The 15,329-nt window shown below is 37.1% G+C and overlaps 1 protein-coding gene across 1 annotated transcript in view; it reads left to right on the forward strand.

Annotated features, from left to right (window-relative positions):
• Positions 1-15,329, forward strand: part of LOC113054050 (A disintegrin and metalloproteinase with thrombospondin motifs 6-like) — a 107,120-nt gene that overhangs the window by 58,999 nt on the left and 32,792 nt on the right. The window contains exons 15-19 of the mRNA XM_026219337.1: positions 40-103; positions 5,498-5,600; positions 6,845-6,978; positions 12,198-12,321; positions 15,141-15,221. Of these exons, the coding sequence (XP_026075122.1) occupies positions 40-103; positions 5,498-5,600; positions 6,845-6,978; positions 12,198-12,321; positions 15,141-15,221 (506 nt within the window). The remainder of the gene's footprint in view (positions 1-39; positions 104-5,497; positions 5,601-6,844; positions 6,979-12,197; positions 12,322-15,140; positions 15,222-15,329) is intronic.

Here is a 15,329-nt window from a genome sequence, read left to right on the forward strand (position 1 = left end):
ATGATATCTCATGAGTCTTTTTTATTCGTTCTCTTTCAGACCGACAGGTGGAGGGAAGTACTGTCTCGGAGAAAGGAAACGCTACAGATCGTGTAACACTGATGTGAGTTACAACTCAGTTTTACAACTTGCAACTTCATCTTGATTTGTTTTTTACTTTTGTTACAATTAGAAACATCCAGTGTTGTTTATATTATTACAATTGAAAAAAAATATATATATATACAACATATGTATAATAATTATTTAAATATATTTTAAAATGATTGCTGTCAAAATAAATGCATTCATGCATGTGATTATTTATTTATTTTTTCAGTTTAATGTGTTAAAATTATATAAAGCAATTAATTTGGGGGCAGAGCTAGATTTGACCACCCCACTCATAACTGCTGCTTCTGTGTTCGCAACGCGTGCTCTTCAGTTGCATGCACAAATACAGCAGTGCACACTATATATCTCTGTATCTGCTATATATCAGTCAGATTTAAGAAAATGTCTCTGACATGCAGTTTTTTTCCCAAACTGTCCTGGAGCGGCCCAGCACTGTCTCACTGCTCTTCAGTGTCACATGATGTTTCATATATCATTCTAATACAGTATATTGATTTTGTGCTTAAGAAACATTTATTCTTAGGGCTATCAATCAATTAAAATGTTTTATCTAAATTACACAATGTGGGGATTAATCAACCTAATTTATCGCATAATAATTACTCACAAAATAAAATACCCATAAAAGATCATTTACAGCCATTATTGTGTTACATGAGAAAAGCATGAAATCACAAAAAGTAGCTTTAGAAATTAATATATATATTTTAAATTTTTGGGTGAACTATATACACATTTAATTTTTTTTGTTTTGTTTTTCAGATTATTTTATGAATATATATGAAATTATTTTTTAATGAAATGAACAATGTCCGTGATTTCTCCAAATAAGAAACTAAAACTGCAGGTAGATGGTATTTAAAGTCTTAATGAGTAAGTCATTGAATCGTTCATTCATTCATTCGATTAGATCAAATGGCTGATTGACTGATTGAAGTAAACAGCTTTTTCATAATCGCGCCATTGAATCATTGGTTCACACATTTCATTCAAAATGCAGATTTATTCAGAAATTGTGTGTTGCTCGGAGATGCACAATAGTTCTTCTGTGGCTTTAATAGATGATATTTGTACTGGCAAAAATAAAAGAAAACACAATATTAAGTTCAGATTTATTGAACTATTATTGTATGAAATCATTATCACATTTGCACTCGTGCTGTTTGGGACACAAACAGCACTCGTAAGACACTGCACTTGGTGCTCATGTGGTATTGCTTAACTCTAATACACATATGATATATGAGACAAAAACTCATACAGAGGCCTTTTTTCCCCAATATCTTGAATTTTAGGGGCAAATAACTACAATTCTATAGGCTCCATCACTCAGTGAGTTGCTGTTCTGCAACATGTTCATCACCAATCAACTGTATCCACCTTATCTTTTCCCGTAAGAGCAGGTGCGGCCAAATGTAAAAGTAATGTGCCTGGCTTCCGGTCTAATCTGCTTCCAGCTATTTTTACCTGTACAATACATCTCATTTTGCTGCTTGATATTGCAAACTGGTGTGTCTTACCATATTTTTTTAATGCAATTTCCTAGTTTTACCGTTTATTGCACATTGCTATTCTTCTTGTTATCTCCCTACAATGGCTAATAAACCAAAAGTCTCACACATTCACAGAAAACAGCTTACTTCTGCATTAATAAGGTTGATGGGTGTGTTTGATTTGATGTCATACACCTATCGATCTGCACAGCGCTGCTTCAAGACAAACACACATTATGAAATGTAAGATGATATAAGTGGTGCAGGGCGAGTACAATAATTGCATTAAAAGTTTTAATGCATTTTTTTTTCATAAATAATACATTTCCATTTTCTAATGAATTAGATTGTCAAGCTACTGTGCCGGAAGCAACACGGAGACAGAATAATTGAAAGATTCTTTATCAATCCAACACAGGGGTAAATCCAACATGGAGAAAAGGAGGAAGACACACAAACATAACTTGTAGACCCGACAAAACTGAACTGAAAAGACATTGCTTATAAAGACAGACTAACAAAGGGAGCTAAGGGGACACACCTGGGAACTAATCAAAAATCAATGAGACAGAAGCTAGGTCACAGAAGAAAATAAAAAAATAAAAACACACACACACAAACATAGCTCTGATATTTCGTCCCCCTCCTGGAAGGTGTCTCCTCGCACTGTAGGCAACAACAGGAGGAGGAGGCATAGGTGGGAGCTTGGGAGGAGGCTCTGGTGGAGGACGGACCCCCAGGTGGGGGTCAGCAGACAGAAACCACAGAGGGAGGAGCCAGGAAGGAGACGACAGAGGGAAGAGACAGGGAGGAGACAGGAGGAGCTTGGAGCAGAAAGAGCACAGCAGGACCCAGGCCACAGCCGTAACAGTGGCCCAAGGTGGAGCCGATGGTGGGAGGTGCCATGGAGGAGGCATGGTTGCTGACTCGGGAGCCAACCAGCGGCGGTGGAGCAGGTGGAGGAGGAGCCCGAGGTGGAGACTCAGATCCAATGAGCCAGGGGGATGCCGGGGATTCGGGGGGCCAGGGTGGAGTTGAGGGCTCTTGCAACCAAGGTGGAGCTGGCTGGAGGAAGGAACACAATGGAGCTTGTGGGACCAGCCAGAGGGATGAGATAGCCCGGAGAGCTGATGAATCGATTGTTGATGGTGGAGGCAAGAAAGCTAGGAGCCAAGGTGGAGGCAATAGGACTACAGGCAGAGGCCGAGTCCAGGCCTCAGAGGCGAAGGTGAGAGAGACTCAGCCCACAGCAATGCTCGAGGCTCCCACCGCATAGATGGTGGGCTGAGCAGAGGGGCTGCCAGATGAACACGGTGGAGGAGGCAGGAGTGGTTGTTAGGACAGGCATTTTGGAGGAGTGGCCACTGGAGGGCACATTCTAGGAGCAGGCACTGGAGGACACTTTCTAGGAGCATGCACTGGAGGATCGGAAGCCCCCTCAGGGCTGGATGAGGAAACCAAGAATGAAGGAGGGCTGGATGGGACCAGAGGAGGCAACAGAGAAAGGAGAGGGGGCAGTTCAAACTCCAGTTCTGATGCCCAGTCAATAAGATCAATAAGACCAGCCAATGCAGGGGGCGGAGCTCCACTCCATGCTCACACTGTCTGCAGCTCTCTCCCTTGCGGTGGGCACTGTTGCCGGCTCTCGCACCTGGTCTGACAGGTTGGCTCTGGCTCATGGAGGGAAATGGCTCTCCGTCATCAGGGATCTCGGGCTTGTGCTCTGTACCGTGGGGAGATGGTGGGCTGGCAGATTCTGGGAGCTTTTGACAGCAGCCCACCACTGGTTCAGTGCTTATAAAATAATGACCCATCACAGATATAATATAATTGGTTCTTTGACAATATGAAATCTAAACAAAGCTTTTGAAGGGGACAGCCAAGGGTTGAGGACCACTCTCTGGTATGTTTGTGTGGGGCATTCCAGTGTCTGGATTTATTATGGCTGTGGCTTTGAAATTATTATGTCATTGAGGATATTGTTCAGCCATTGTTCAGTACCAAGCAAAGGTCTGCTATCATTTGTTCTACTTCCCAAAACAATGAGCTAATCTGCACCCCTTCGCTCACTGCTGACTCCATGAGCCGCCCGTTTACATGGTGACTAGGGTTAATAAAAATGCTGAGATGGAAAGAGGCCAAGTCGCATATTAAGGTTTAATTATATTTAAGGAAATTATGTTTAAATAATAAAATTACACAATACACTTCAATTTTAACATAAATCTTTTAGAGAAGGTTTTTTTTCTTTATTATTATTATTACAAAAGGCAAAAAAAAACAGTGAAAGGTGATTGTTTGTACCCATTCCCTAGCAAGTTTTTTTTTTTTACTTATTTAAATAAAATCGAATGTTATATATATATATATATATATATATATATATATATATATATATATATATATATATATATATATATATATATATATATATAATATTTTACAGATTTAACCTTAAAATTAAATACATTTATATTTTTATATTATTGCATATTTTATTTAATAAAAGAAATATTTTAAAACTGTATAATTTAAATGTTATTACATTTTCATTAATAACATTTAAAAAATGTATACAGCTGATTTCTGTTATCACAAAGCACAAAATACAACACTCTAAAACTGGTAAGAAAATATTGCCCATTCAAACTCAGATGAACAAGACCTGTAGGAGACGTCACACAGAAGACGAGAAGATATTAAGAATGGAGTAAAGGTGCACCGGTCAACATTGACCTGTGTGGGATTGTGGTAAAAAAAAAAGAAGCTATTTCTTACATTTAACCTTGTGCAACCATGTCTGGAGTTTGCCAGAGTTTTAAATCAGCCAATGGAGAAAAGATCATGTGTTGAAATCAGACCAGCAGAACTTTTTAGCCAAAACTAAATGTAATATGTCTAGCTCTAGTGCCACCTCAACATTGGCCACCTTAAAAAAAAAAAAAAAAAAAAAAATTGTTACGCTATTTGATATTGTTCAGTGTAGGATAAAATTAAAGTCTTAGAAATATTCTGTAACAGGGGACTAGGCAATGACAGTCCTGGAGTGCCGATGTTCTACAGAGTTTAATAAGGCTTTTACACTGGGCTCGCTTGCTGCGGTCCGAGCGCAATTGTTCCCGGCGCCGCCTACAACGTTGGTCTACTTTCACACTTTTTAGTTGTATCAAACCCAGGTGTGTTTAAAGTCACCTTACATCATCGCAAACGCACATGGAAAACGCATGGAGAACACAACGCGACTGAGCATAGTTGTATTTTTTTTGTTATTTTGGTGCTATTATGCACAGTATAATAATTAATTAAAATTATTTAAATTAGTTAATTGTAATTTATTTGATTTTTACTTTTAGGAGTGTGGGGAATCAACCTCGGCTCTCTTGTGTGTTGAGGAAACAATTATATCGACAGTGTTACGCATGTGCGGGATACTTTACTTCCTGAACAAGTGTGCAACCGACTCTGTATTGCTTGCACATTCACGTGAACCGCACCACAGTTCGGGAGCAACCGAACTCAGACCACCTTCTCCAGGTAGTCTCGGGTTTGGTACCCCAGTGCGCACCAAGGTCCGATGACAGTGTTCACATTAGCGATTTTTCATGCGACCCGTGCCACGTTCCGCACTAAACTGCCAAGTGTGAAAAACCCTAAATCCAACCCTGAAAAAATCCTCACCTGCCTGTAGCCTTAGAAAATCCTTTAGAAATTGATTAGCTTGTCCAGGTGTGTTTGATTTGGGTTTGAGCTAAACTTTGCAGGGCAGCGGCTCTCTAGGACCGATGTTGCCTATCCCTGCTCTATAAGATAATTTTGTTCAAATGAGAGTACCATCTGAATGCTTTTTCAATGGTTCATTTACCACTAATTATTTAATTGTTTGATTGCAGGCTTGTCCAGCAGGATCACGTGACTTTAGGGAGAAGCAGTGTGCTGATTTTGACAGCATGTCTTTCCGTGGGAAGTACTACATCTGGAAGCCGTACACTGGAGGTAGGTTCCCAGCCCAGCACCCAGAGCGATGTGCTACAGAGGGAGCCGCTCTCTCCCACAGCCTTCCCAAAGTCTGGGCTTCAGTGACAGTGTACATACTGGCTTGCTTTGTGTACCCTGCTAACACCAACTCTGTGGAAGTCTCTTTGATGGGCTGAAAATACTTCAGATTCCAAAACGTCATCTATTGCTAGTCTGTGTATTGTATGTGTTTGACTGTATGTACACAGGTTTCTCAGAGAGCTCAAATCTACAAATTAAAGTGTGACAATTAGGCCTGTCAATGTAATGCAGTGGTCTACCCCAAAATGACAATTCTCTCATCATTTACTCACTGTTATGTCATTCCAAACCTGTATGATTTTTTTTGTCAGTGGAACTGAAAAGTAAATATTTTGACCGGGGGAAATTATTATTATTATTTTATTTCTCAGTCTGTTGTTTTAGACTCTAACGACTTTCATTTTTATGGACAAATACAGTCCAAAATATCTTCATTTGTGTTCCACAGAAGAAAGTAATTCATACAAGTTTGCTTAAACAATCTCTTAAATTTATCGCAACTAATTTCTTTGTAGAAAATGTTGTTTTAAATAACCCAGAGGGAAGGGTGCATTTCTTGTTTACAACAAAATGGCCCAAACTCAAAAAACTAAGAAAAACTGCAAGAATCCAAAACATTCTGACAGGAAGTTCACAGTCAATTCAGTCATCTCCTTATCTCGCTGCCCTGTAACAAGCATTATCAATACCAATTGTTTGGCTCTTAAAACTCATTTTGGAGGTGAACTTCGCTTGTAAAGTCTGCAATAACCTTTGTGGATGTCTCCATGATTTTTATTGGCAGCTCTGTTAATCTCTCCCCGTGTCTTTGCAGTAATGATGTCAGGCAAAATGTTCAGATTACACTATGAGTAATGCCTCTCTTGTGCTCGAGTGCTTTGACTGGATTGTTAATATCAACAAAGGCATAAAAGAAAACTGTGGGCCTTGCCTGTGATCCCTGGCTTGAGTCAGTTGCAAGAAAGCAGTCTGCGAATCACTTATCAATGCACTAGTGAGGTGAGAGATTGACTGTTATTGCATATGGATTATCGTATGACATAAATCGTGGCCACCTCTTTGACACAGCAGGGCCTCGGACCCTCGGACCTTGGGACCCATCAATAACCTGATAAAAGGTCCCACTGGTGTTCAAGAGAGTGACATCAGCTGTTTCACGATAAACTCGCTGTGTTTCTCAGGTGGAGTGAAGCCATGTGCGTTGAACTGTCTGGCTGAGGGCTACAACTTCTACACCGAACGCTCGCCCGCTGTCATCGATGGCACGCGCTGCCAGACCGACTCGCTGGACATATGCATCAATGGAGAGTGCAAAGTGAGTCTACAGCTCAAAGAAGAAAGTCATTTTTTACTGAGAATTTACTGTTGTAAATAGCATGCCATTTTATTGTACTTTGGCTGCATCCCAATTACAAAATGCGTTGAGCTCACTAAAAATACAAGTGAGGTACAGCAGTTTTGATATCTTACACACGTTTGTTATATATTGTTCGGCAAGTTAGCATTAGCATCTAGCTAAAGCACTTGCATATTATTACCTAAAAACTAGCGGTGTTGTGATATTGAAGAAAAATGCCATATGCGATACAGTGTTAAATAATGTGATATTCGATATGCGAAACGATATTGCTTTAAGTGTGTGAAATCATTTTTAAATTATATTTTAAAATATGAAAAAAAAATTATATAATCAATGATAGGTTTCACATTCTTTCTTAAAAAAGAAAGCATCACTACAACTTCTGAAAGTGACCAGCATTGTTTTAGCATTACATAAAAAAGCAATGTCACAAATCTAAAAACAAGAAAGATACAAAATAAATAAACAGTGCTTTAACATTCAGGCTGGCTTACATTAGATTTATTTAACAGTAGCATTCAAGTAAGAAACAATATATAAAGTCAGTAATCAAATGTATGTGTTTGTCTTCACATTAATTAATATAGCCTACATTGATTCATAATAAAGCTACAAAAGTTAGTCAGTCAAGAAGCAGTCAGTGATTTTCTTGTTTTCTTTTGTTGTATGACAGACAGCTGCAGGTTTACTATAGTAGGCTGCTGGGATCCTATTGCTCCAAATCCTATTTCTTTCCAAACTGTTCAGGTTCTCTTAAGACTAGGGCTGCACAATCAGTTTAATCAAAATTAAACTGCAATTGCAATTTGGCAAAAGCTGCGTTTTTTTTAACATGAGCAGCTTATCAGCGAAGCAGGGTTCTGTGATCAGTAGTAAAAACTGCTCCATCCATTTTGATGTGCGCATGCCCTAACCATTGAGCCTTAACCATTGAACTGTTTTTATTAATCCAATGTGAATAATAAACACACAACTACGACAATATATGGCTTATGAATTCTTCTTATTATAACTTTCATTATAATAAAGCTGTAACGTGGCTGACAAGACGTGAGACATGCGAATCCATGTGCAAGCTTTTATTGGACAGAGGTGTGGTCACAACAGGCATGGGTCTAACAATGGCAAATAAGTATATAGAGGGCAAGACACAAGAATAATTTTAACCATGCAGCAAACCTTTTTAAATATTTTGATAATTTACTGAAAATAAATAAATGACTTTTAAAACCATTTAACTGATTATTAATCGGTCAAAATTAGCTGATACAGTTTGCTGCATTCATGCGACTGTGAATGAATCAGCAGAGCTTGTACGAGCTTTTGTCATCGCTGAATCTTTCTCAGACATTTCCAAATGTCGAAATTGGTTAGCGCATATATCGGTGCATGATGGTGTCCAATGACTCCGGTGAGCGGCGCTTCTCAAAGTTGGCAGATAGCCCTTTTTACGCTGCGCCATCAGGCCTAATTTGGTCTTAATCCGGCCCTGAGTCTACTGGAATTTGTGATTGGTTGACAGCAAATTTCAAATATTAAATGGATGAAAAAGATGATGCAAAATCCAAAAACGTTGTTTTATTGGAAGGTGCTAAAATATTTGCAGTGCAAAAGAGAAAACAAAAAAATAAACAAAAACTGTACAAAAAGAAAAGGAAACAGCAACAATTTGCTAATTTTGGCTAAACCAAATAGCCCAAGTTGGCAACACTGCTCAGTATTAGAGTCCACAATCAGAACTGATCTTCTTTCAGCCATGCAGCCTATTCATAGGCTGAAGCCCTGCCTATCATACCAACTAGGTACAAATGTTTTAGTTTTCGATGATCAAATTAAATAATATAAACACCCAACACAACTATTAAACCTTGTAAACAGGTAAAACAACAACCATTAACAGAGACAGAGCTTAACAACTAATTAAATGGCAAAAGAAGGTTTTCCTAAATCCCATCCTCCTCTGACATCACAACTAAATGGTATTTTCCACAGGAAGTGATGTGGCTATTTTTTTAAAAAGACAGATTGACCTAGATTATGGGTTTGGTCGTACAGAGTGTATATTTATACATAAAAATTTTCATCGCGATTAATTGCATCATTGTCCACGATTAATCGCATTGTTATGCACAAACCTAATAATGCATTCAAAAGTAGTTTATTTTTGAGTAGTTATGTGTGCACTTTTTTTCATTTAAAAGTAGGCCTTCTGATATATGAACAAAAGTGAAATAACATTTGGTTTGCAAACACTTTAAATAAATAAGGTGCTTTTTCACAGCAGTGTTCCTTTTACATAGTAGCAGTTAAAGTATTTATTGTAGCCCAACTCTCAACTTATAACATTAATGTAATTAAAACAAGCTATTTGTCACTGCCAGGACATTGTTTTTATAGAAAGTATTTTATTGTTTGTTATAGAAAAACAAGTTATGCTCAGAGTCCAGAGCCTCAATCATAACAATATAACCGGCATCTTCCTATTAGAGACCTGCACGATCGTGGGACCCATCGCAGCAGAGTGCGGCACGGGACAACACTTGATGGGTGGGTAGAGACTCATGTGTGCGGGAAGTGGGAGAATAGTTAGGGTGTGCTCAAACTAGGCAATCTTAACCCCCAAAGCCTGATTCGTTTGTCTAGTGTGATCACTCCATTTTGCAGTCCCTGTCTTGGTTGGAAAAGGTGGGGAAGAGTGCAGTTCAGTTAAATATAGATCAGTGAGTGTGAGCGCTAACCGCACCTGAGTGCAGATATTCTGATACGTGCTGCATGATTGTGTTAATATTTCTGAGCATCAAAAAGCAAAAGATCTGTAAAGCAATATATTGCGAGAGGTACATGTGTTACCACATCTCATATGACTCAAAGTTAACAAAACTATTCACTCCGCTGTGTTGAGCTAGAGCGCTTCTCTGCTGTCTTCATGTGCTATCAGAAACTTCCTGTTTCCAACTTATGAATACATGATTACGAGCTCATTGCAGTCTTTTCAGTTAACAATAGTGCAATAAAATAATTGTAGTTGTTAATCATTTAATGCGATAACGCGTTAACTTGCCCAGCCCTAATATATATATATACAGCGACACTGAACCGAGCTCTCTTCTGCAAAGTTCTCCTCAAAGTCCCTCCTGCACCGGAACGAACACATACAAATCGCAGTTTGAAACAAACAACAAGATGTGAAAGAGCCCGATTCAGTACTCGCGGTGTTCTGGTGTTCAGGGCTCACGCAGAGAAAGGCGTCTCGAGACGCTAAAAATAAGCGTTTTCAAGTGTTTTAATCAAAACACTTGAACATCGAATTTGCTTATTTTTGCTCTTGTGCCAACAAAAACATACAAAATATGTCAAAATATCCACCTTGGAAATTATGCTCGAAAAAACTGTCAGTTATTTCTTAAGTGAAAGTAAACAGTTGAAGGAAATAATGGGATGTGTATTATATTGGATGTGTTCATCGTCTCTTAAAGTGACCGCGCCTAATTTAGCGACTGGCTGCTGTAATGTTAATCCAAGAAAATGAAAGAAAGAAAATCACTCACTGCTCTTGACTACTTTGTAGTTTTAACAGTCAAACCAAAAATTATTCAGACACCAGATATATATTTTTTGATATATATATAGCAAAACTGTAATAATGTGAGAAATGTTGAAGGTGTCTAAATAAATGGAGGTTTCATTGTATATTTCATTTTTACATTGAAGACTATCCAGTGCTTTTTTACATTTAATTATTTAGTTTCTGTATCTTGACACCTACAAACTTGCACAAATTAACTTAATAATGCAAAATAGCACAAATTAATAAAAATAAACGAACATACAAATTAGACCATTTCAAACAGGGCTCACTGGTACAGCCTACACCGGGGCCCCGCTTGTGCAATGTGGAATTAGTTTACAGCTTTTTCAAGCAGTTTGTGATGCATTTTGGAAACAGGAGATGTACATTTCTAATGCAATATCTAGCTTGATAAACCCTTCTCAAAGACTTACTGTTTGTCAATTTTATTATTGTAACATACATATTCTGAATGCCGTCGGCAGAATTCGAATGAGACATTTTAATCTAGATTAATTTCAAGATCACAGTGAGATTAATCTAGATTAAAAAAATTAATCTATGCCCACCTCTAATGTATATACAGTATATATATGTGTGTGTGTGGGGGGGGGGGGGTATATTTTTAGCAATAGCCAAAAAACACATTGTATGGGGCAAAATTATAAATTTTTCTTTTATGACAAAATTAGGATATCAAGTATAAATATAAGATATTTTTACATTTCCAACCGTATTTTAACTTTAAAGGTGATTATATATACAATATATATATACCGTATATTCCTCACTATAAGGCGCACTTAAAAGCCTTTAATTTTTTTTAAAAACTACTCTGCGCCTTATAATCCGGAGTGCCTTATATATATATATATATATATATATACCTTATTTATTTATATATATATATATATATATATATATATATATATATATATATGTGTGTGTGTGTGTGTGTGTGTGTGTGTGTGTGTGTGTATATATATATATATATATATATATATATATATATATATATATATATATATATATATATATATATATATATATATACACACACACACATACACAATATTGCTGTTAAACCAATATAGTACCGATTTGGCACATATTGACAGTTTTGTACATAAAAGGTTTGTGTCCAGTCAGTGGTATTTTGATGCAAATTCACCTGTTATTTTACCAACATGAATAAACATGGTTTGTGCTGACCACAATGTGTTTTGTCTGGTGAATTACTGGCTGCCGAGAGCATAAAACCAACAGAACACTAGAAATATAAATACTGTTACTCATGCTTCTGCTATTGTTTATGCACTTACCAAAATGTCAGTTTTCATAATCAGCCTGTCAAATTTCAGTGTTTGATATAAAGTCATTTTATTTAATTTTGTACAATTCTGTAAATAATATTGTTAACTTTGTTGATGTCCATTGTAAAATCATGGTCCTGAAGCAAAACCAGAACCATTCATCTTTTCATGTCATATTCTGACACAGTACAGCTGTGATTGACATGTTTTTCTTTGAATCAGATAGTCGAGGTCTGAGAATGCCTCGACCGTGTTCCCCTGCAATGAAACATCCTGCCTGTGTGTCTTTCCAGCATGTTGGCTGTGATAACATCCTGGGCTCGGATGCCAAGGAGGACAGATGCCGTGTTTGCGGTGGGGACGGCAGTACCTGTGAGGTCACCGAAGGGCTGTTCAATGATTCGCTTCCCAGAGGAGGTCAGGAGGCCACTGATTATACACACATCATATATAACACATATTCAATATCTTAGTATTTCACCATCTCATATGAACTTTTATGCATTGCCATGAGAATGTGTTGGACAACCTAGTCTATTGAGTTGGTAAGCAGGCGGTTGGGGTAACACAAATATTGGAAGATTTGATCACAAGCTGCATTGAACCATGAACTGGAGAGTTACTAATGGCCCTATTATACTTCAGGCAAAATTGAAAAATAAATTGGTGTGACATCAATCGAGCAAAATCAGGACTGTGAAACAGCTTGCCAAAGCAAACTTTCCGGAAAAGTTTGCTCCCGCTAGTAAACAAGTTTGAACTACCAATGGTCCATGGCGATTACGCAATAGGAAGGTTTGATCTGCCTTGAAATAGAAATCTTTTCAGGATTTCTATTATATGTATGTGCATTTGTAGATCCCACCTGCTTTTCAGTCATTACTTTAACAAGTATGGAAACAATTGAAAAACTAAACCAACATCTGGACATTATAGGTAATTTACAAATCATGTCATACAGAGCATGTCTGGGGTAAAAAGGACGTATGGTCACCCTACTTTAATACAATCTGTATAAAGTGCTATATAAATAAACGTGAAGTGACTTAGTGCAAACATCCACATCACTATAATCAGATGCTTTCTTAACTGCTTTTTTCTCACAACTGTATTTTTTGTTGTATGTGCATCTTGTAATTGAGAACAAAGTGCACAGCACACAGTGTCAGTGGCAAAGGATTACAAGTAAAGTGAGTTATGTAATCAGATTACTTTTTTTAAGTAACTAGTAAAGTAATGCATTACCTTTAAATTTACAATGAATTTACAAGCAAACCCCTGATGCCTCTCCTGTTCCCGTGTTGAGAGAAATCTGGAGTGACGTGCAGAGGCACTTACCTGGCCTTAGGCTTTTTAATTTCCCTTTTAGTGTGAAAGGGCCTTTACAGTTGCCAAAATTTTTACTTTTGGGTTCATTAAAAAGTTATTAAAAAACAGATAAGCAAGCCCAACCAATGTGACAAAAGTAATGCAATACTTTACATTAAAAAAGAGTGACTAAGTAATGCAATTAGCTACTTTTTATGGAGAAACACAATATTGTAATGCATACTTTTAAAAGTAACTTTCTCCAACACTAGCGGCACATATTAGGGGTGTTCACCAACAATAAACCGCTGCTTACATATATAGTGAACAACTGTTATCCCAAGTGAATAATGAAAAATAACTTTGTTTTAAGTGTATCTGGTTCTTAAGATGTTCTGTCACCACTGGGCTTTGAGTTATATCTAGAGCAGTTGTCCATACAGTCATTGTCCATATTGCTTTGAATATTTGACATTTCTGAAGCTGTTCAAAAACATAAAACACAATATGGCAAAATCTTTAAATCACTGCTGACCTGTATGAAAGAAGAGGAGCACAACGACTCATCTATCCCTTTAGAATCCCATTCCAGAGAGTGTACCACACAGCTGCCAAATGCGACAAGTTTTTAATCGCTTTCCACTAGAGAAATCCCACTTGAAGCAAGCACAGCAAAAGCGAGTGGAAGAACGCATTGTCTTTTTGGCAGAGGCTTCTGTCAGGGAGCCAAAAGGGTGCTTTGGCCAAGCTCGAAATTCTTCATGGAAATGCTGTGGGTTTTTTCATTAGAAAACCAATGATAAAGCTTTTTTTGGGTCAAGAATCAAGTTGTCAAAATAGAAGCAGTAACACAATATATGAGTATTAATTGCATCATCCAGTGAGAGAATCAAGAAAACTTGTAATATTGCACACATTGTCAGGCCACATCCAAAAGTATTCTCTGTAGTAAGGGACTGTTTTCTCCTTTGAAGGTATAGCTGGTAAATCATCTGAAACTTTAAGGGAGAGTGAAGGGTACGGTGTAGATTCTTCTCTTTTAATGAATTCTCTGTTGCTAAGTTAGTTAAGTTTTCTTTGAACATGCTTCTTAACTTATCTGGGGTGCTTTTCCCAAAAGCATAGTTGCTAATCTGTTAGCAACTTGGTTGTCAATAGAAAATTGTATTGCAACCAACAAAGTTGCTAACTTAGTTAGCAACTATGGTGTTAGGAAACGCTCCCCTGAATAGTTTACAGAGAAACACTTGATGCAACTAATAAGAATTCTCCATAATGGTTTAAAGAGGGGTTACAAATTAAGATAGCAAAATGAAAAAAAGGGTTACAAATTGCACGTAAAAAGAAAAAAAAGAAAAAGAAAACAACAATAAAACTTTTGATTTTCTTTTTGGAATTACAGAGTTACAATTAGGAATCTATAAAACTACACAGCTTTCATAATTTTATACATATATGCAGTTATACACTCAACAATGTAAGATGTGACACAGTGGCCAAAAAAGTCTCTGTGATTTTGGTGCTTTAAAGGGGATAAATTCAAAGATAAAACTTAAGAGAGATATACAGAGCAAACTCGCATTGTATGTTAATGCTAATTGCAGCACAGCATTCTAATTTAAGTGACACTAAAAATATAAAATATAAATACATATGTTGGGTGGACTAGTTGATTAAGCTACCTCCTAAATATATTTATTTATTATATATATATATATATATATATATATATATCATTACCTAAATGTAATGGAATTGTGGGTTTGCGGCACCCATTATGCAAAAAAAAAAATGCTGCTAAAACAAAACATCTAGTACATCTATAAATGCACGTTTATGGACAACTGCAAAATAGTGCTGTTCTATGAGTAAAATTCAGGTTTTGCTATATTTTGTACATTTTCTAAATCAAGTTTTACATTTCGTAGGTTATATGGAGGTTGTCCAGATACCAAAAGGATCGGTTCATATTGAAATCAGGGAAGTGGCCGTGTCAAAGAACTACATCGGTGAGTGCTTCTATTTATCTTCTTAAAGCTTCGTTCATAAAGCCATATTGGGTAAAAAATTAGTGAAATGGTTTGTTTTAGGCTTTGTTGTTGGTGTAAATCTGAATG

Source organism: Carassius auratus, chromosome 35, assembly GCF_003368295.1.
Source record: "Carassius auratus strain Wakin chromosome 35, ASM336829v1, whole genome shotgun sequence".
NCBI classification, from domain to species: domain Eukaryota; kingdom Metazoa; phylum Chordata; class Actinopteri; order Cypriniformes; family Cyprinidae; genus Carassius; species Carassius auratus.